Raw genomic sequence first — 22,351 nt, forward strand, 5'->3', positions numbered from 1 at the left:
TTAAGTGCTCTTTGTTCTTTCCTGCAGTTCTGTTCTTTTTTTTTGGGGGGGGGGGCAAGTTTTTATACTGGTAAAGTTCTGTACTATTAGAAATATAAGATTTGAAAAGAAAAATGAGACTTGAGGATTATCTGTGGAGCTTATCCTCATTCTCCTGCTGACGCATTATGTGTTTATAACTTGAGAACTGCAGATAAATACAAACTGGTCTTCTCCATACTTGCTCACTAAGGAATTCCTCATTTCTAGGAAACGTCTATTTCAAGGAAAGGAAACAAACAAAAACACCTAGTGCACTAGATGATTAAAAGGTACACATTTTATAGCCTGAGTTCGAGAAAAAAATTACCCAAGAAACGGCCTTTTTCCCTAGGAGCCAGCTTCTACTAGGGGAGTCTAGGGTTCTCTAGGCAAAGAAAAAAAACTTGCCAGTTTAAACAGAATAACAGAAACGTTCAGCCAATCAAGTATACAGAGCTCATCACTTGCAGTGAGGAATGAAAGGCCTGTATCAACAGAAAAAATAAATGGCACAGGCAACGTCTGCAACAGAAAACAAACAGGAAATCCTTTAAAAAGCCAAAATTGCAAATCCAGATGAACAGGGTATGAAATTACACGCCGGGCAATGCACCTGTTAAAGGAAAAGAGGCGCACGCCAAGTCTGAAGTCTTAAGAATTCGGTGTGTAACACTACTTCTGCATGCTGCCCAGCAGAAAACTCGGGTCCTGGCTTAAGCCACAACGCACACTTCATTTAAGGAGGTGAACTGCTTGGTCTGACTCAGTTTCTTATTCTGTAAAATGAATGCAACACAGCTGTCGTGAGTCCCCAAAGAATTCTGCACAAACGCTTTGTAACTCTGAAGTGCTGTGCAAATCAGAGCAGCCCTTCTCTCCTTCACATTCGTTTGACTTAGAATTTCAGAAGTTTAGCTGAAAATATAGACGGCTCGGAAGCAAGGGACTGAGAGTGGCCCACACAGGTGGACAGAAATGCAGAAACTGGAGCACCTCATACAAACCACAAGAGAACACGTTCACGTGCACACGTTGTCAGTAACAGAAAACGCCACCGGTAGCAACCGGAAACCACTGAGAGGACCAGCAACGACATGTGTCCAAATCCAGCCGGCAGCACAGCCTCGTCGGCGGCAGTGCCTTAAACACAGCTCCCCGCACTCCGCGGCCTAACAAGATCCACTTTTTCAAAAAAGTTTAGCAACTTGCCAAGTACACTGGCATAGTTCACCTTTTTTAATTGCTAAGCAAACATGCAGGGGAGTTGAGACAATCAAGGGAATGTTCAGCCTTCCTCAAAACTAAGATCCAGGAAATTCACGTTTTGCTTGAACACTTTCATGTCTAAAACTGATCACAAACCTCTGTTTGATGTTGTCTTCTCGCTGCTGGCCAATGAGCCCGGGAAAGACAACGAATTCTTTCCAACAGGGAGGGCTCTCTGCACTCTTCAGCTAAACCAGCGAGGCTTTACCACCGTCACGTTTAAAATAATGAGGAGGACGCCTCGATGGAGTTTACCGGGCTGCGCTAATCACGAGGGGCCTCGGGCGCCCAGAGCGGGTCCCAGCGCCGGTGGCCGCGGGACCGGACCCCCTCCCCGGGACGCGGCCGCGGGACAGGACGCCCCCCAGAACCCCTGCCCGGGACGCAGCTGCGGGACAGGACGCCCCCCAGAACCCCTGCCCGGGACGCAGCTGCGGGACAGGACGCCCCCCAGAACCCCTGCCCGGGACGCGGCCGCGGGACACGAAGCTCCCCCCTCCCCAGGAACCCCTCCCCAGAGCGCGGGCCTCGCCGTCGTCTCGCGGCACCCGCCGCGCTCACCGCGGGCCAGGAGCCCCCTCAGGCCGACTGGCCCCCGCCCGCCGCCCGGCCTCCCTCCGGCCCGCGCAGCCCGCCGCGCTCACCGCGTTCTTCTTCGGCACCATCTTGTCCATCTTCTTGGCAAGGAGAACCACCTCGTCCTCCATGGCCCCGGCAGTCCTGCCCCGCGCCGGGCCGCGGGGGACGGGAAACGAGCGGAGCTGGCGGGGCGGCGGGTAAACCCAGGCGTCGGCGAGGGCCCTCAGCAGGAACGACCGACGCGCTTCCTCACTCACAACGACTGCGACGGCGGGGGCGGTGGCGGCGGCGGCGCTCCTCCCCCGCAGGCAGCGCCAATCGAGCTCCCAGCTCGCGGCGTCGGCAGCGGCGGCGCTCCTCCCCCGCAGGCAGCGCCAATCGAGCTCCCAGCTCGCGGCGGGGCGGCGGCGGCGCTCCTCCCCCGCAGGCAGCGCCAATCGAGCTCCCAGCTCGCGGCGGCGACGGCGGCGGCGCTCCTCCCCCGCAGGCAGCGCCAATCGAGCTCCCAGCTCGCGGCGGCGGCGGCGGCGGCGCTCCTCCCCCGCAGGCAGCGCCAATCGAGCTCCCAGCTCGCGGCGGCGACGGCGGCGGCGCTCCTCCCCCGCAGACAGCGCCAATCGAGCTCCCAGCTCGCGGCGGCGGCGCTCCTCCCCCGCAGGCAGTGCCAATCGAGCTCCCAGCTCTTTCCTTTCTTTTTTTTTTTTTGAATTTTGAGATTTTCCATTTGAAGTAAATCTTTAATGCTATTAAATTCACAAATATGCTAATTTAAATACCCAATTCTATTATCTAAAACACACATTGCAAACATACAAATATCTATTCTCTCCACATGTCAGAGCCCATTCATTTCATGGTTTGGAAATGGGGAGAATAGATTCCCTTAAACTGCAAGTCAGCAGGTGTTTCTTTACAGTTAACTTTAGCAAAATTCATACAAAATATTAATTAACAATGATCTTGTTAACTCACAAGGAAACACCTTCAAAACTGCATTTTGTTAAAGTTTCTGTACTAAAATGTAGAAAAACTGAACTACACAAATATTGAAAAGTTAAAAATTCCTTAATTTTTTATTCCTGGTACCACTACCACAATTTACAGGGCAATATACCTGATGTAATGAAAAGAAAAAGACAAAGCTACAACAGATAAAAGACCTCAGGAATGTACATCTAATTGACACTACATTGCATTAATCAATAGCTGCACTTTTTGCAAACTGTGGCTAGGACAGTCCTGAACAAGAAAGGTTTCCTGTTTAAGCTGCAGTAACTTTTCTGACTATGGATCATCGTTCCTTCTGTGGCAGATTTTTACAGTTCCTCTAATGCATTTGGGACGACTGTCTCAAAGTAACCTGCAGCTTTCCTGACAACTCCTCGCTCTCTCTCCTGCTAAGAACTGTAGCCCTTTTCTTCTGAGTTTTGAGAACCTTCTGCTACCATAGCCACCACTTCCACCACCAGATCCATAACCACCACCATAGGGACTTCCCGAGCTTCTTCCACCAAAACTGCCTCCCTTCATGGGTCCATAATTTGATTGCTGTTGGCCACTATAATTTCCAAAATCATTATAGCTCCCACCACCACCATAGTTACCTCCAAAATTTCCTCCTTCATTGTAACCATCATATCCTCCACCACCGCCACCATATCCACCATCTTGGTTTCCATATCCTGGTCCACCACCACCATAGCCTCCTCTACTACTGTAACCAGGACCACCACCATAGTTACCACCGTCGCCTCCAAATCCGTTATATCCACCATCACCTCCTCCATAACTACCTCTGCTGCCACCACCTCCACCACCATAGCCTCCTCTTCCACCAAAGTTTCCACCACGGCCAAAGTTACCTCCACCACCTCCAAAGTTTCCTCCACGACCCATAAAGTTGCCAGATCCACCTCCACGACCTCTCTGTGATCCAGCAGATTGCATTTCTTGTTTAGAAAGGGCCTTTTTCACTTCACAATGATGCCCATTAATAGTGTGGTATTTCTGAACAACAATTTTATCAACGGTATCATGATCATCAAAAGTTACAAAAGCAAATCCTCTCTTTTTTCCACTCTGCCTGTCTTCCATAACTTCTATGGTTTCAATCTTGCCATACTTTTCAAAGTAGTCTCTCAAATTACATTCTTCTGTATCTTCTTTAATACCACCAACAAAAATTTTCTTCACTGTGAGATGGGCACCAGGCTTTACAGAATCCTCTCTAGAAACAGCTCTCTTTGGTTCCACTACACGCCCATCAACCTTGTGTGGTCGAGCACACATTGCTGCATCCACCTCTTCAACCCAAGAGTAAGTCACAAAACCAAAGCCCCTGGAACGGTTTGTTTGGGGGTCTCTCATCACCACACAATCTGTAAGTGTGCCCCATTTCTCAACATGTTCTCTTAAGCTATCGTCTGTAGTTTCAAAGCTCAGACCACCAATAAACAGTTTTCTCAACTGTTCTGGTTCCCCTGGATCATGGCCCTCCTCCCCCGGAGGCGGCGGCGGTGGCGGCGGCGGCCGGAGTCGGGCTGGGGGCGACCGGGCGGCGGTTTTACCTCCGTTTTGAGACCGGACTCGCCTCTTCCAACTCGAGTTCAATATGGGACCGAGAGCCCAGCTCTGTTCTATGTTGGGCCATTTTACTTCAGCCTAAAAAAATTTCTTCTAGTATTCCCTAAGGTCTGCTGGGGATCAGTTTTCTTATTTTTCATTTATCTGTATTTGATTTTTTTAAATTGATTCCAATTTTCTGTTGAGATTCTCCATATTTTAATCTATTAATCCCCATCTTTTACTCTCAATATAGTCATTTTAAAGTTCTGTGCTAACTCCAGAATCTGAATTCCCTCTAAATCAATTTTTCTTGGTTTTTTTTTGTCTTAATTTTTAGTCACTTTTTCCTGCTTCAGGAATTTCATAATTTTTGATTGTGTGCTGGACATGGTGAATAAAAACTTCATAGAGACTGAAGATGCTATTACTTTGCACCAGAGAAGATTTACCCCTTTCTCTGTTAATCAGAGTGGCTGGTCATTTCAGTCATTTCAGGAATTTTACTAGGTCAGAACTGGGTTGGAGCTTTAATTGTCTCATCCTACCTATGATTTTTCCTAATTTGTGGCCTCCCTGGATTTTTGCTGTGAGCCTGACAGGTCTTTGATTCTTCAATAAATACAGTCAGTTATTCGATGAAAATTTGTCTCATAAACACTGAAACATTGCAGATGATTTCTCTTTTTCTGACTCAGCCCCCTTCTTGGGGATGGCACTTCCGGGTTTTTACTGTGAGTCTGGTAGGTCTCTAATTCCTCACTTTGGAAAGTTCTCTCCCTCAGGCATTAGGTATTTAGCTTCCTGCTTTATATAGGTTCAAAAACTGGCAAATGTCTTGAAGAGGAGACCTAATGATTGTCACAGGCCCCTTTATCTAGCGGGATTTGGTTTGTTAGTGCCATGACTGTGCAGGAAATTTCACTCTGCTTTCTTGGCTCAGTCCCCCATCATCCTATACCACCCTGACACTAAGGAAATGTCCTGTGGGGGAAATCGGCTTGACACTCTGCTAGATTTCACTCCATCATGCCAGCAAATGAGTTTATCAAAAGGTATGGTGATTTCTCTTTTCCAGTGGAGTATGTCTCCCTACACCAAACCCCTGCTCCAAATCTCTAAATGTCCCTCTCTAGCATATTAGTTGATATTGTTTCTTGATTGCTTCCTTAGCTCGATGATCTTTTATTCAAGTTTGTTTGCTTGTTGCAGCAGGAGTGATGGCCTGTGCCTACCTAGTGCAGGCATATTATTATGGAGATATGGCTTTGGTCCCAGACACCACAATAAGGAGAATATCCTAAGAAAGCAAGTCACACGAGTTGTTTGGTTTCCCAGTGCATGTAAAAGTTATGTTTATGCTATACTGTAGTCTATTAAGTGTGCAATAGCATTATGTCTAAAAAATGTACATATCTTAATTTGAAAGTAGACTTTAAGAATGCTACCCATCATCTGAGCCTTCAGCAGGCTGTAATCTTTTTGCAATAGTAACATCAAAGATCACTGATCACAGATCATGTAACAAGTATAAGAGTGAAAAAGTTTGAAATATTGTGAGACTTACCAAAACGTGACCTAGAGACACGAAGTGAGCAAATGCTGTTGGAAAAATGGCACCACCAGTAGAGCTGCTTGACACAGGGTTGCCACAAACCTTCAATTTGTAAAAAAAAAAAAAAAAAAAAAAAAAAAAAAAGCATTATCTGCAAGGTACAATAAAGTGAAGTGCAATAAAGTGAGGTATGCCTATACATCCTGCCTCAAAGTAGAAATCCTATTTAGATCACCTTTAATTTCTCTCTATGATATATTAATAGTTTTCTGTTCAGGGTTCTTACATTTTTTATTACACTTATTATTAGGTATATGATGTTTTGATGATAATGTAGATGGCATATTTTTTAGTTTTTAATTTTATAACTTTTCAGACACAGAAAAATGTTAGTGGAATTTTTTAATGTTTGGTCTCTTATCTGGCAACTCTTCTAAAAACTAACTGATATTCTAATAAGTTATCTGTAGATGGTTTTGGATTTTCTGTATCCTTAATTATATCAAATATGGAAAGTGACAGTATTATTTCTTCCTTTCTTAGCCTTATATTTCTGATTTCTTTTTCCTGCCTTACTGCTAATGCCATTTAATACTTTTACTAACAGGTTGAATAGAAAAGGTAAGAGTTGGCATTCTTATTTTGTTCCTAATCTTACAGTGGACATTCTCCACATTTCACTATAAATAGGATGGTGGCTCTAAAGTTTTTTGTAGTTTCCCTTTGCTATGAGTTTTTAATCATACATAATTATTGAATTTTATCAAATGCTTTATCTGACTATACTGATATGATCATATACATTTTCTCCTTTATTTTACTGATGTGGTGCATGACATTTATTGATATCTGAATGTTAACTCCCCTTGCATTTCTGGAGTAAAACAACTTGGTAGGAATTCACACACACACACACACATTCACTCACTCACACACTCTACATTTGATTGTCTAACATTTTGTGTATGATTTTTGCTTCTGTATACATAAGGGAGATGAGCCTATTTTCTTTTCTCATAATTGTCCTTTTAATTAGTGAATAGTATATAGAGGGTAGAGATTTAAAAGACCTTTTAAAAGGTCTTCTTCTTCTGTGATATAATACAATACAGTATTACTCCATTTTTTTAAAATGACCTTTTTTATTTTCAAATAATTTCAAATCTGCAGAAAAGATACAAACAGAGTTCCCTTTACCTCTCTCCCAGTTTTTCCTATTGCTAACATCTTATACTACCATAGTATATTTTTCAAAATTAAAAAGCCAACATTTATACATTACTATTAACTAAACTTAAGACTTTTTTTGGATTTCACCAGTTTTCCTGTTAATGACCTTTTTCTGTTCTAGGACCCAATCCAGTATATCACATTCCACTTAGTTAGTTGTCATGTCTCCTTAGTCTTCTCTGGTCTATGACAGTTCCTCATTCCTTCCTTGTTTTTCATGATTTTGACAGTCTTGAGGAATATTTGTCTGATATTTTGTAGAATTGTTCTCAGTCTGGGTTTGGCTGATGTTTTTCTCATGATTCGACTGGAGTTATGGGTTTTGACAAAGAATACCACAGAAGCGAAGTAACCGTCTCATCACATCATAACAGAGAGTATGGAGTGTCTCCGTGACATCACTGGTGATGTGAAACATCATCACTTGCATAACATGGTGTTTGCTTGGTTTCTCCACTGTAAAGTTACTTTTTCTCCCATTTTATACTCTCTTTGGAATTCAATCATTAAGGCCAGCCCAGGACTGGACTTAAGGGGAAGATTAAGCTTCACCTCCACCTCCTTGGGGAGGAGATGGATGCCGGGGGTGGGGGGTGGCGGGGGGGAGGTTACCTACATATGGAATTCTTCTGTTGACAAGATTTGTCTTCTCCCTCTCTCCTATTATTTATTTATTTATACACTCATTTATTTACTCCATTATGTTTTAATATGGATTCTTTATAATCTATATACATAATTACAACCTTCAAAACCTCTGGTTCCCCCACTGACATATAAACTTTTTGAGGAAAGGCTCTGTTTCTTTTTTATTTTTGTACACTCTATGCGTTTAGCATAGTCCCCTAATTTATAGTGGACTTCCAGTAATTATTTTGTAATGGATATCTTTCCACTTCAACTGAAAAGTACCCTTTCCTTATATAATAGCATTCTAAATCCAAAATAAAAGTAGATTTTAAAATAAGTAAAAGTTAACTCATGCATGATCACCCTGTAATAAGTATGTAAAAAAGCAAAGGGTACTGCAGAAATAACTTAACCATTTGAGTTGGATGTGTCTCCAAAAAATATTGAAGCCACATTTGGAAAGAAATTACAGTATTTGAGAAGCCAAGGATATGACCTGCTGTGTGCTTTCTCTTTTTTGTTCAGATCACCAAAGGAGATTAAGACCCCGTTTTCTCCCATCTCTGGAAAATTATCATCTGATGCAGTCACTCAGATAACAACAGAGAGTCCAGGAAAAACCATGTTTTCATCTGAGATTTTTGTTAATGCTGAAGATCGTGGACATGATATTCCAGAGCTCAGTACACAGAAGTCGGGCAAAGTTCCTGTCAAGTTTGCTTCATCATCTTCAGTCCAACAGATTACTGTTCTTCATGGCACAGATGGTAAGAGAATTTTAGGTCACATTACCAACTTTTGTGGGTCATTAACTAAGAAATTTCTTGATTGGGTCTTTCTAGTTAGAAAACCTAATTTTAATTTAAAGCATTAGGTTGTACATGATTAAAACATCTTTTATTTACATAGCTATGAAGAGAATATAATTTATTATGTTTTTACTTCAATTTCTAGTGAAGTTAACAACCTATGTGAAACTCATGCTACTTGTGGCTGACGTATTTTCAACTCATGATACTTGTCATAAGAATGCAAGTAGTTCATGAAAACATAAAAACTATAGAGGTTCAATTTTAGGGAGGTAGATAATTATTTGGCATTGTTTCTTTTACTATTGTTTTGCATGATACAGTGAACAGATAGCAAACACAATACCAGTCTATTTCTTGCTCAAGAAACGTTGAGCAGGGACCCAGGTTGACTGTGACTCTGCTTTCTTTAAAACATGGAACCTTGGATTCATCATCATAGTCAACTGGAAGGGACGAAAAGCATGGAGGAGCACATGTTGGGAGGCTTTTATGGGCTAGGCCTAGGTGTGGCCCACATCACTTTCCACTGACTAGGAATAGTTTAGCTGTGCTTTCCAGGATGAAGAAGAAATGAGTTTTGGTGAACAGCTAGCAATTTCTACCATAAGGTCTACATTTAGAGTGTTCCTATGCTATCATGACAGTGATATTTTTATAGTGCTTATACTATATAACATTCAAAATTATAGCAAGTTATTTTCTTTTTCAGACCAGTAACTCGAAAGTTAAGTTCCCATTCTACCTCCAAATGAGGGTAGGAACTTTCAATTACTAATTTTAAAGTATTCAACAGTTTGTACAAATCTATTCAAAATATATTTTAAGTTTTCCTACTTGTGCAAAAAGTTTATCTGTCTGTAGGTATAAATGGAATATGCCTAAACGTATAAAGAAAATTGCTTAGTTCCACATTTAAATTGCACTGAATTTAATTTGAATAAATACATTTATATGTTGAAATGGTTATATTTCTTTTCTTTTTCTTTTTTTTACTTTTATTTATTTTATTTTTGGCTGTGTTGGGTCTTCATCACTGCGTGCAGCCTTTCTCTACTTGCGGCGAGCAGGGGCTACTCTTCATTGCGGTGCACAGGCTTCTCATTGCGGTGGCTTCTCTTGTGGTGGAGCACGGGCTCTAGGCACGTGGGCTTCGGTAGTTGTGGTGCATGCGCTCAGTAGTTGTGGCTGGCGGGCTCTAGAGCGCAGGCTCAGTAGTTGTGGCACATGGGCTTAGTTGCTCCGCGGCATGTGGGATCTTCCCGGACCAGGGCTGGCACCCGTGTCCCCTGCATTGGCAGGCGGATTCTTAACCACTGCGCTATCAGGGCAGCCCGAGATGGTTATATCTCTTATACATTTTTATTGTGAAATAAAATTATGCCCCCCAAATGTATAGTCTAATCAATATCACACAGAATGCCTTTAATGTGTCAGTTACCTATTGCCACCGTGATACTGTATAAGAACCTCGAAAATCTCAGTGCTTTATAACAACAGACATTTGCTTGCCTCACTCATGGTCTTATGAGTCAGTTGGAGTTTGGCATCAGGATGCAAAAACCGTTTGGGTCTGTTCCACATGCCTTGTACTGAAACCCAGGCTACTCTGGGCTATGCTGTTTTCATGTTGGTGGCAGAGCACAGGAGAGGAAATCCAACTGTGGAAGTGTATTTTTTACCTCTTCTGACATCAAATGGATCAGTCTATATAGAGCCCACAGTTCATGGTCTTACCTTTACATACAGGTACTTGGTAGAAAGGACTCCTTTAAAAGAGAAATATTATTTGGTTTAATAATAAAATATTTTTAACTCTGTGGATTCAGAAGTAAAATTTTAAAAATATTTTAAAAGTATACAGAAGAGCATGTTGAATTTATGACTATGTGTCCACTGCTCTGAATTAACAAATTAAGAGTAATATGCTATATGTTTATATTTAGTTCCATCTGCAAGTTTTTTGAAGAAATAAATTTTATGGTTGGACTTTCTTCTTTACCCTTCTGCAGTCCTTTCTGTCTCTCCCAGGAACAACCATTATTTGCTGAATAGTCACTTCTTCCCCCAGAGATAGGCAGTCCAAAGTAACTTTAAGACTTCTGCATCCAAACATAAAGTTGTTGAGAATTTCAAAAAGCCACTTATCTTGCCTCTGAATTCTCCATCTCCACATGGTAGCCATTCTTGCTCTGGGTCCATTGTCATTCTGCCCAATTGTTGTTGTCCATTTTCTGCAAACTTTGAACTAAATGGTAAATTTAACCATCACCACCAAGCTTTATATACACTGGTGGAGGAAGAAAACTACTAAGTCAATATTCTAACAATAATGACTACAGCAACGTCCAAAGAGAAGTAGAGGCTACAGCCTATTTTTCCTGTTATTTAAATTCTTCCAGCCTCTATACATTTCTTCATTCTCCTTGAATTCAGCCAGGTTCTCATTGGCTGGGGTTTTGCCTGATAGGTTGGTACAAGTATTCCTAAGTAGTCTAAGGCTTTGCTAGCCCTGCATAGGTTTAAGGTCATTTTTTGGTTAATTTCTATGACCAGGCTTGGTAACGTGGTCCCCTAGGTGTAAGCCATACTCCTACTGACTTTCTTCTTTTAAGGTAACCTTATTTCTCCCTGATAGTTAAGGTCAATTGTAGTTTTAGTCAACACTATGGCATCCTATTCCCTGCATTGTTTCAGTGACATAAAGAATGTAAAATGACTAGATGGCTCCTGTCTCCCGGTAGAAGTGCCCCTCCCTTATTTCTAAGATCTTCCATCAAACAAAGCAGAGTCACAGAGATAGAAAGCAAAAGATTTTAAAGGCTTCTGCCTTTGTTCCTAAATACATGCATTCTGCCTGTGGGATAGGCAAGTGCCATATGTGGTTCTGAGCACATGCCGTACTCGGCAAGCTAGCATTCCAGCCTCAGAAAGTGATGCCTCCCAGCTTGTGCCATGACAGTTATCAGTAAATTGTTCACTCGCTCTTTTGTTTTTGAGTTTACCATAGCTGTGGGTGATCAGGCTTGTGAGGAGAACAGTGACTCCCTTTAGGCGTCAGCCTTTTGTCTCATTTCCTTCCCTATGAAGTCAATTCCTTGGTTGGAAGCAGGGTACTAGTAATATGGATTCCATGTCAAATCATCAGAATGATGGAGTGGTCAAGGATGGTAACACAATTCTAAGTAATATAAAAGTTGTTATTGCGTCCAGAATGAAGGAGATCTCATTCGACTCTGGGACTATCAGACTCTGTCTAGAGTATTTTGATTTTTATAAACTAGACATGGGCAACTAGGAGTCCATCTAGAGGTGATTACAGGATGCAAGAGAAGACCATGGTCCATAAGGATAAACTGAAGAAGCTGTTGTGTTTAATCAGGAGAAGTGGTAGCTATCTACCAAATTCTATTTGAATGAGCAGTACAACCCCATGAATACTGAGGAGTAACCTAAACAAGAATTTTATAGGACTCATGTGATGGCAGTACTAATCCTTTGTGTAGGCATAGAAAAGGACAGTAGACTAAAAGGAGGGATGGGATATTTCTGAATGGGAAAATTGAATATTTAAAGATGTCATTTATTCCCAAATGAATTTAAACTCTAATGTAATTCTACTCAAAATTCTAATGGAATTGTTCTTTTGAACTTGTTTAATTGATCTTAAATTTTTTCAGGAAGAATAATAAGAAAATACTGGAAAAGAAGAGTGATGGGGAGGATAAATTTTAGCAGCAGCCAGTGGAGTGTTTTAATGGGATGCCTGGAAGTTGCAGACATTATTCTCAGCCTTGACCTATGGGCCCAGACTTAGTCATATGTCCATACATGTCTGCAAGGGAGATTGGGAAATACAGTGTACAGATGAGCAGTATGTACCCAGCTAAATATCAAAATGCTGTTACAGAGAGAGAGTTTCTACCACATCATGAAAGAAAAACAAGTGTATAGAAAAAGATTTCAGGGACTTCCCTGGTGGCGCAGTGGTTAAGAATCCACCTGCCAGTGCAGGGGACACGGGTTCGAGCCCTGGTCCGGGAAGATCCCACATGCCACAGAGCAACTAAGCCCGTGCTCCACAACTACTGAGCCTGTGCTCTAGAGCCCGCAAGCCACAACTACTGAGCCCATGCTCCACAACTACTGAAGCCTGCGTGCCTAGAGCCTGTGCTCCACAGCAAGAGAAGCCACTGCAGTGAGAAGAGTGAGAAGCTCGCGCACCACAACGAAGAGTAGCCCCCCACACCGCAACTAGAGAAAGCCCGTGTGCAGCAATGAAGACCCAATGAAGCAAAAAAAGAAGAAGAAGAAAAAGATTTCATCTTCTATAATAATCAAATTACTACCATGTCACAGACATTTTAGAAAGAATTTTAGCAGTTAGTATTTTAAAAAAAGAAACTTTATAAATGACATAATTTTTCACTCTGAAATCAGAAAACTTATGTGAAATGGGGCAGCAGGGGAGAATGGGTATGCTATAAACAAGAAGTCTTTATTACAGAATTCTTTATTATTGAAAATTTAATCCAGCCTAAATTTTTAACATTATGAGAAGGGTTAAATACACTTAATGTGTAGTAGAATGATAAAAAATGTGAAGATAGGAAATAAAATGAATATTTTATTATCAATGTAAAGTAGAAAAACTGAATTCCACATTATACATACTATATACAACTATGTAAACAAATAAGAAATACAGAGGAAAGACCTGTAGAAATACATTAAAATATTAATAATAGTTATCTTTGAGTGGTAAGACTTTGTCTTTTTTATTTCTGTGTATTTTTTTAATATTGAGAATTTATACTTTTATAATGGAAAACTTATTTTGAAAATCTGCCACATAGAAGAGAATTAGATTTACTTTCTATGACTCTGGAGGGAGAACCTTCAAAGATCAGTAGTAGGGGTTAACAACGACCAGGTTTGGGTTCAATATAAGATAAAGTGTTTCTTAGTTAGAGCCATCTAACTATGGACTAGATTGCTAAGAAGTCGTCTTCTCAATGAATCCTACCCTTACCACTCTATTTAAACTGCATCCTGCTGCAATTTCCCAAATACTTCTAATCTTCCTCAGCATTTTCTAATTTTTTGGGGGGGAGTGGCTGTTTTGGGTCTTTGTTGCTGCATACGGGCTTTCCCTAGCTGTGGTGAGTAGGGGCTACTCTTCGTTGTGGTGCATGGGTTTCTTATTGTGGTGGCTTCTCCTGTTGCAGAGCGCGGGCTCTAGGCGCACAGGTTTCAGGAGTTGCAGCACGAGGGCTCAGTACTCGCAGCACAAGGGCCCTAGAGCACGTGGGCTTCAGTAGTTGCGGCACATGGGCTCAGTAGTTGTGGCGCTCGGGCTCTAGGGCAGGCGGGCTTTGGTACTTGTGGCACGCAGGCTCAGTAGTTGTGGTGCACAGGCTTAGTTGCTCCACAGCATGTGAGATCTTCCCAGACCAGGTATCGAACCCCTGTCCCCTGCATTGGCAGGCAGATTCTTAACCCACTGCACCACCAGGGAAGTCCCAGGATTTTCCAATTTTTTATGTCACTAATAATTTATAAAAATACTAGATGATTTACTTATTCAGTACGCTAATTGTTTACTGTCTATCTCCCTCTTCTAGAGTGCTAGTTTACTGATACATTCCAAGGATCTTGACCACTGCTTGGCACATTAAAGGTACTTAATATTTGTTCAGTTAATTAATCAATGTTTTCTTATTAAGTATTCTGATCTTTATGTCCTTAGGCCAGCCTTTACTGTTGCCATATAAGCCTTCTGGTAGTACAAAGATGTACTATGGGCCCAATATGGCGGCGCCCAGTGGCGGTGTGAGCTGTGAGGAGTTCGCCGAGTTCCAGGAATTACTCAAGGTGATGAGGACGATTGATGACAGAATAGTACATGAATTAAACACTACGGTTCCAACAGCTTCCTTTGCAGGGAAAATTGATGCCAGCCAAACCTGTAAACAACTTTATGAGTCTTTGATGGCGGCTCATGCCAGTAGGGACCGAGTCATAAAAAACTGTATAGCTCAGACCTCATCAGTAGTAAAACAGCTCCGAGAGGAGAGAGAAAAGAATTTGGACAATTTAACGTTATTAAAGCAACTTAGAAAAGAACAGACAAAGTTGAAATGGATGCAGTCAGAACTGAATGTTGAAGAAGTGGTAAATGACAGGAGCTGGAAGGTGTTTAATGAACGCTGCCGAATTCACTTCAAGCCTCCAAAGAATGAATAAAAAGATACTTTTTTTAAAAAAAGGACCGGGTCATCTCATAGGAGTTAAGCATGAGAGACATCAATATGGTGGGCTTCCCAGGAAGATTTCTGAGCCAACAGTCCAAGACCTTTTGTTGATTTCAGCCCCACTTACCCAAGACCTCAAGTATAAATAATTCTGATAATTATGGAGAAATCAACTGCTATTTTATACTGATTCTGTAAAAAAAAAAAAAAAAAAAAAAAGATATTTTGTAACTATTAAAATAATTTTCTGAAAAAAAAAAAAAAGATGTACTATGTTCCCCAATTAAGACAAATTCCTTCATCTCTGGATTCCAAGTCAGACACCACCATTGAGAGCTCACACTCAGGTATTATGCAGAAATTATTCAAAATTTTATTTTTTGAAATTTTATTTGTGGATTGGCTGTTTAATTCTGAATGACATATGAAAGCTCAGTGCTATTTAATCTTTAAGTGAAACATGGAGATTTTCATGACACAGTCTCTGGTTCAGATAGGTGAGTTATTTGGTCAGATGTATTGTGTACACTCAAACATTTGATAAATATTTGAAGAAAATTGTATGAACAGTTACTTGTTTGGGTTAGTGGACTCCATCTAGGACAAAGGTTTCCAAGTTTTCTCTGTTCACAGTCACCTTAGTGTTTGGGTGATTTCTTTTCTCATCATCGTGGGGATATAAATCATCAGCAGCATATAAATACATGAAGTATTTTTTCAGATACTAAGCTATTATGTTATTAGGGTATAAAAATACTTACCGTTTTGATCTTACAGCTTAATAAGCAAAAGTATTTTTGGTTTTGTGTTTGAAAGAAAACATTTTACTTTGTTCAGAAATATGCATAATTACTTGCTAACAAGATATGTGTGGCTATTAGGGCACAGTTTCTCAAGCCTTGAGATGAGATTGGACACAACCACCCTCATTTATTGCTTTTGTTACAGAAACTGTCAAAAATCCAACTCTGCAGAGATACAGACAGCAGCATTGAAAGGAATGTAGCAGTATCTAATGTTGAAACTTTAAACTATCTTTAGCTATTAGTTTTTGTCCTGTACACCAGATATTACATATCACTGTTTCTCTAGAGTTTTAAAGTATCCCACAACATCCCTGTGAGATCACCACAATAGAACTGCAGATTTAGAAAATGAATAGCATCCTGTGGAGGAACTGAATAAATATTTTCTGTGGAAAATTATAAGGATACGGAGTTGGTATGGTGCGGGGTTTTGATTGTTGGGATAACATATTGATTGGTCCACAGGAGTTGACTTGGTTCAGTTTAGATATAAATTGTTCATGATTTGTCGATAGACATCTTTATAGGTGTAGAAATTAAAAAGAAAGTAGTTGTCCCTGGTCTTACGCAGATTTTCTGTTAATTTTAAGAGGACCCAACTAGTATCTAATGGAAACTGAGCTAAAGCCCCTGATATAATTGCTCCTGATTTCCCACTGTGATGCCACTGAAAAAAAGAACCACAAAATGCTCATATGTTAGGATTGATTATGAAGCCTATAACCAGGAACTGGAAGAAATTTTCACTACCTGCATGGCTATGATTTTAAAAACTCACTTAGTGGCTACGAGACATAAAACAAGCTTACTTAAGTGACTGTAGGTAGGAAAATCTTTTATCTCAGTCTCACTTTCAGCCCCCTAGTTCAGAAGACAGAACGTACCAATAGAAGTGTAATCAGGTGTTCCAGTATTTTTTGAGGCCTCCTGTGTACTTCTATTCATTTACGTCCTAACTCTTCCTTTTGGAGACATTAACTTTGAGAAAAATTGGACAGTAGTGGGAAGAGGAAATGACTCAGGGATGGTACACTGTATCCTGAGAAATACTGTCTGTATAAATAAAGTACTGAATGCATCAATTAGACAAGAAGAGATCTGTTGGCTATATGTACTTGAGGTTGTCATTTATCATGTTCTGCATCTATTCTGAGAGTGAGGGAGTTGACAGTAGAAAATAATAGTTTCTTAGACCAGTAGAGCTGATCTAGCTGAAAGCCTAGGAATTGTTCTGATAGATAGTGTCTATTAGTGTGCTGTGATTCTATAGATACTAGAAAGAGCCAACTAGAGTTTGGGGCCAAGGGCAAGTCATAAACCATTGCAGATATTTGGACCAAATAATTTCTCCTCAGTTGAGAATGAGTCAACAATTGCACTCATAAAATTCTTTGAAAAACAAAAACAAAGGGACTTCCCTGGTGGCGCAGTGGTTAAGAATCCGCCTGCCAATGCAGAGGACACGGGTTCCAGCCCTGGTCCGGGAAGATCCCACATGCCACAGAGCAACTAAGCCTGTGCGCCACAACTACTGAGCCTGCGCTTTAGAGCCTGCGAGCCACGACTACTGAAGCCCGCACGCCTAGAGCCCGTGCTCTGCAACAAGAGAAGCCACTGCAATGGGAAGTCCGCGCACTGCAACGAAGAGTAGCCCCCGCTCGCTGCAACTAGAGAAAGCCCGTGCACAGCACCGAAGACCCTACACAGGCAAAAATAAAAATAAATAAATTAAAAACAAAAGAAAAACAAAAAAACAAGGCAAAGGTAACCTCGCAAAGAAAGAGATAGATGTTAGAGATTTACTCATTAGGTCAAGTAACACTCTTAAGTAGTAACAGGATTTCATTTATATCTGACAGTAAGTTCTGTGAAGATAGGTATGATAGATGTTAGAGATTTACTCATTAGGTCAAGTAACACTCTGAAGGAGTAACAGGATTTCATTTATATCTGACAGTAAGTTCTGTGAAGATAGGTACTATGTCATTTTTTTTGTAAGCCATTTTATACCTCATACCAATATATAATATAGATGTTATTTTGATATTCATTTAAAGACATTTAAATACTTTATGTACTAGTACTGTCAATAGGAGCAAAAAGCCATGGGGAGAGAACTGGCTGGGATTTTTAAAACAAAGTGAGGAGTTAATAGCAGAAAAAAATGGTGGAGTAAAGACCTCCAACATTTTGTCCTGTGATAAAAGCAACAGAATTTTGGCAAAACTTTATGGAAAACTTTTCCAAAACTCTGGAAATTAACCAAAGGCTTGTAGCTTTTGTAGTAAGCATTTATTCAAGAAAAATGGCTGAACCTTGATAAGAATAGTAAGCTTGTGGCATTTTACCTTGCCCTATTCTCATTGCCACACTCAGCTCAGTGATTGATAACCTCGAAAAATATCAGCCTGCATTCCCAGGACTGGAGGGAGCAGAACAGAGCTGGACCTCTTTCACAATTTCATTCCCAAAGAATTGTCAGTATTTGACCTGTCTGATGGCTCTCTGGAAGACTCCACTCAAAAGGCTTATCTTTATTTGACCTTACTCAGAGCTATCCAGTGCGTATGAGCCTCTGTGTCTATGTGTGAGGTGTTTGTCAAAAAACACTTACAGGCAAGTGTTTTATTTTAGTTTCTTAAATATTTATTTATTTAATTTATTTATTTTGGCTGCGCCGGGTCTTAGTTGCACCACTCAGGATCTTCGTTGCGGCATGCGGACTCCTTAGTTGCAGGACCTAGTTCCCTGACCAGGGATCGATCCCGAGGCCCCTGCATTGGGAGCTCGGAGTCTTACCCCCTAGACCACCAGGGAAGTCCCCAAGCAACTGTTTTAATGTCACAATGCATGAGGCAGTGGATAACACTTGAGACAAACAATAGACTAACGAAAAGCTTTAATGGAAACACTGAGGGTGAGATGTCCATAGATATTTTGAAAAGCACTGATATATTCCTAGGACTCTAGAAGACCACAAGTGTGCACAGGCCTGAGTGCATGCTCAGGAAAGATCTGAGAGGGGCCTACCCTTTACCTTTGGCTGCCCTTGAGACTCTGGGCAAGAAGAAAGGGAAGGCTAAGGCAGAATTGATAACTCCCTGCCCTCAGCGTTGATGGCTATGTGCACGTAGTCCCTCGGCAAAGACTGGGAGATTTATTGTTTCTAGATGTTTAAGGATATCTCCATCTAGGCATTAGCTGACCACTAAGCTAGTTGAGTGGCAGCTTCAGTAGACGTTACAGAATTTGTTCAGAAAAGTTACTTAAAAAAAAAAACAGCGTAAAGCAACAGCAGGAAACCCTAGGGAGGTAGTAGACTCTGATTTCCAGGGTTGTCACATTATATTTTTTAAGATGTCCAGTTTTCAACAAAAAGTTACAAGATATGGAAATTCAAAGTAAAAAAAAAAAAAAAAAAAGGACCATACAAAAGTTTAGAAACTGTCTGTGAGGAATCTCAGACATTGGACTTACTAAATGAAGATGTTAAAATAGCTATTTAAAATATGTTCAAAGAACTAAATGAAACCATGTCTAAGGAAGTATAAGAACAGTGTCTTACCAAATAGAGAATATCAATAAAGAGAAATTACAAAAAAGAACCAAATAGAAGATCTGTAGTTGAAAAGTACAATAACTAAAATAAAAAATTGACTGGAGAAAGCTCAGTATCAGATTTGAACAGGCAGAAGTATGAGTCAGTGAACTTGAAGATAGGCCAATTGAGATTATCCAGTGTGAGAAACAGAAAGAAAAAAGAATGAAGAGAAATTAACAGAATCTCAGAGTCCTATGGGACACCTTCAAGCATCCTATTAGACACATAATGGGAGTTCCAGATGAAGAGACAGAAAAAGAGACTGAAGAAGTATTTGGAGAAATAATGGCCTAAAATTTCACAAATTTGATGACTGCTGTTCATCTGCACATCCCAAAAGCTCAAGGAAGTCCAAGCATGATACAGTCAAAGAGAGCCACATCTACATACATCATAAACCATCAAATGACAAAGACAGTGTTAAAGCAGCAAGAGCGGAGTTATCATGTACAAAGAATCTTCAATAAGACTAATTGCTGATTTTTCATCAGAAACCATAGAGGCCAGAAGGCATTGCAATGACATATGCAAAGAGCTGAGGAAAAAAACCTGCCTACCAAGTATTCTGTACCTAGCAAAACTACCCTTCAGAAATGAAGGAGAGATGAAGACATTCTCAGATAAACAACAGTTGAAAGACTCCACTGCTAGCAAACTGACCCACAGAAAATACTAAAGAGATTTTTTTCAAGATGGAATGGTGAACACCAGACAGTAACTTAAATCCACATGAAAAAAGTACTAAAGGTAACTACATAAGTAAATACAAAAGACAGTATAAATGTATTTTTGTTTGTAATTCAGTTTTTCTCCTATATGACTTAAAAGACAAATGCCGTATAAGCAAGTCCCAAATACATAAAGAAAAACTAACAGAATTAAAATGAAAAAAACCTGACACTATTTTTTGAAATAAATAAATTTATTTATTTATTTATTTATTTGTATTTTTATTTTTGGCTGTGTTGGGTCTTCGTTGCCGTGCGCGGGTTTTCTCTAGCTGTGGCGAGCAGGGGCTACTCTTTGTTGTGGTGCGCGGGCTTCTCGTTGCGGTGGCTTCTCTTGTTGAGGAGCACGGGCTCTAAGTGCATGGGCTTCAGTAGTTGTGGCTCTTGGGCTCTAGAGCGCAGGCTCAGTAGTTTTGGCGCACGGCCTTAGTTGCTCCGCGGCATGTGGGATCTTCCCAGAGCAGGGCTCGAGCCCGTGTCCCCTGCATTGGCAGGCAGATTCTTAACCACTGTACCACCAGGGAAGTCCGAAAAACTGAGACTATTAAAGGGAGAAATATTTCAAGCCAATAGCAACAGGTCATATATTGTATAATTCCATGTATATGAAATGTCCAGGATGAGCAAATCCATATAGACAGAAAGTAGATAAGCGGATGCCAGGGGATGTTGGGGAGGGGAAAATAGGGAGTAACAGCTAACATATACAAGATTTCTTCGTGGGGGCGTGACAAAAATGTTCTGGAATTAGATAGCAATATTGGTTGTGAAAATACTAAGAACTAGTGAATTGTACACTTACTTTAATCGGTGAATTTTTTTTTTGAATCTTGTAGAAGTTTTTATTTCAGTGATGAAAAGAACGCAGTAAATGGAAACTATGCTGGTTTACATTAGGCATGCACCTCTACCTGAAACTGCTGTTAGTTTTTGACTGGCCTAAATCTTTATAACTTATTTTTTCATTTAGGCACATCTTTAAATTTTTTTGGACCCTGACATACAGGGTAAGTTAACTTCTTCCTTGTGGCAGTTTAGTATGAGAATTATGTTCGCTGGCTAGATTCCTTTAACTAAAGGCCTCTGGACTCTCAGGCTACCTGTAGCTCAAGACTGTACTTTATATATAGATATTTAAGTGAATCACAGTATAAGGGAGGGAGATAATCTAGAAAGGTGAAATGTCCTGTATGAATACTCCATACATTTTTTCTCCAGCACTGATAATCAAACACTAGATAAGGAGGCCTACAGTCAAGTACCAAATTACTCTTTCCCCCACTGCTGCCCTTTCTGAGAGACACAAAGATGTATATCGATCTCTCCAGAAATCTGAAAGGAAGCCACACAAATAACAGATTATTACCTATGTGGTCCCACATATCAAATTATAGAGCAGTTCCACTATTAAAATTATAGGAAGCAGTTAATGGGACTATGAGGAAAGCATCGTCCCACATACAGCAACATACACCTAGTAGAGTTTTCCATTCATCTGTCAATTGTTTTCTCAAGATTAGCATTAAAAAACACAACCCCAAACACATTTGACCCTCAAACCACCCCCACACACAAAAATTGGTCTTTGTTCATTCTCAGATGACAGGATGTCCCAAGAGTGACAAAGGTGGGAGCCGATCCCCCCACAGCCTTTTCTTCAACCATCCCATCAACTGCTCTTCATTTCTTGAACTACCTTCCTTTTCCAGAGAGGTAATACTCAGGTCAGTCAGAAAGGCTTTCTGAGAAGACTGGCTTGGATTTCTGGGTCTGTTCCAGTCGATTCAAGATGAATTGGCTTGTATCAATGAAGCGATCAACGCAGTTCACAAAACAGGCCTCAGCCCGACTGTCCAACTTTGGCCCAGGCTTGTCCATGCACTTTTCCCAACAAAGTTCCGTCATCTGGTGCACCAGCTGCTGGAAGCGCTGCTTCTGAGTCTCTACCTCGATGAAATGCTGCAGCTGCGGGTCGACCGAGCCCAAACCCGCTGCGGAGGAAGACGAGGAGGACGCCATCCCAACGCGGCCACGCGTGCCGAGACAAACTCCGCACCAACTCACCGACCTTCACGTGTCTCCGCGGCGGAACCCTTAATTGGTGAATTTCATGTTTTGTCTCAATTTAGAAAAAAAAGTGTGCGTGTGTGGGGGCGGGGGGGTGGGCAGGAATGAACATATGAAGGAAAAGACTGCCTAAAACTGTAAAGATTTGGTAACAGATTTAAAATACATTTTGCAGGCAAGAAAGGGTGGAATTAACATGAAGGAAGTTAAATTAGTGATGAGGACAAATCTGAGAGTCTGCAA

At 40.8% G+C, this 22,351-nt stretch overlaps 3 protein-coding genes across 3 annotated transcripts; 1 reads left to right on the forward strand and 2 right to left on the reverse strand.

The window, feature by feature from the left end:
* Positions 1–2,833: 2,833 nt before the first annotated feature.
* On the reverse strand, positions 2,834–4,248 carry LOC130709383 (heterogeneous nuclear ribonucleoprotein A3-like). Its single transcript, XM_057558227.1, has one exon. The coding sequence runs from the start codon at positions 4,231–4,233 to the stop codon at positions 3,217–3,219; it is 1,017 nt and encodes a 338-aa protein (XP_057414210.1). The 5' UTR covers positions 4,234–4,248; the 3' UTR covers positions 2,834–3,216.
* Positions 4,249–14,429: 10,181 nt separating this feature from the next.
* LOC130709384 (protein MIX23-like) lies at positions 14,430–14,913 on the forward strand. Its single transcript, XM_057558228.1, has one exon. It carries the CDS (start codon positions 14,446–14,448, stop codon positions 14,896–14,898), a length of 453 nt encoding a protein of 150 aa, XP_057414211.1. The 5' UTR covers positions 14,430–14,445; the 3' UTR covers positions 14,899–14,913.
* A 5,197-nt stretch (positions 14,914–20,110) lies between these two features.
* Positions 20,111–22,060, reverse strand: LOC130709385 (mitochondrial import inner membrane translocase subunit Tim8 A-like). The gene has a single exon (XM_057558231.1). It carries the CDS (start codon positions 22,058–22,060, stop codon positions 21,767–21,769), a length of 294 nt encoding a protein of 97 aa, XP_057414214.1. The 3' UTR covers positions 20,111–21,766.
* Positions 22,061–22,351: the final 291 nt, after the last annotated feature.

Source organism: Balaenoptera acutorostrata, chromosome 12 (assembly GCF_949987535.1).
Source record: "Balaenoptera acutorostrata chromosome 12, mBalAcu1.1, whole genome shotgun sequence".
Classification (NCBI taxonomy): Eukaryota; Metazoa; Chordata; class Mammalia; order Artiodactyla; family Balaenopteridae; genus Balaenoptera; species Balaenoptera acutorostrata.

Coding starts and splice junctions, on each gene's coding strand:
- LOC130709383 (XM_057558227.1), bottom strand. CDS start 4,233: ATGAGAGACCCCCAAACAAACCGTTCCAGGGGCTTTGGTTTTGTGACT.
- LOC130709384 (XM_057558228.1), top strand. CDS start 14,446: ATGTACTATGGGCCCAATATGGCGGCGCCCAGTGGCGGTGTGAGCTGT.
- LOC130709385 (XM_057558231.1), bottom strand. CDS start 22,060: ATGGCGTCCTCCTCGTCTTCCTCCGCAGCGGGTTTGGGCTCGGTCGAC.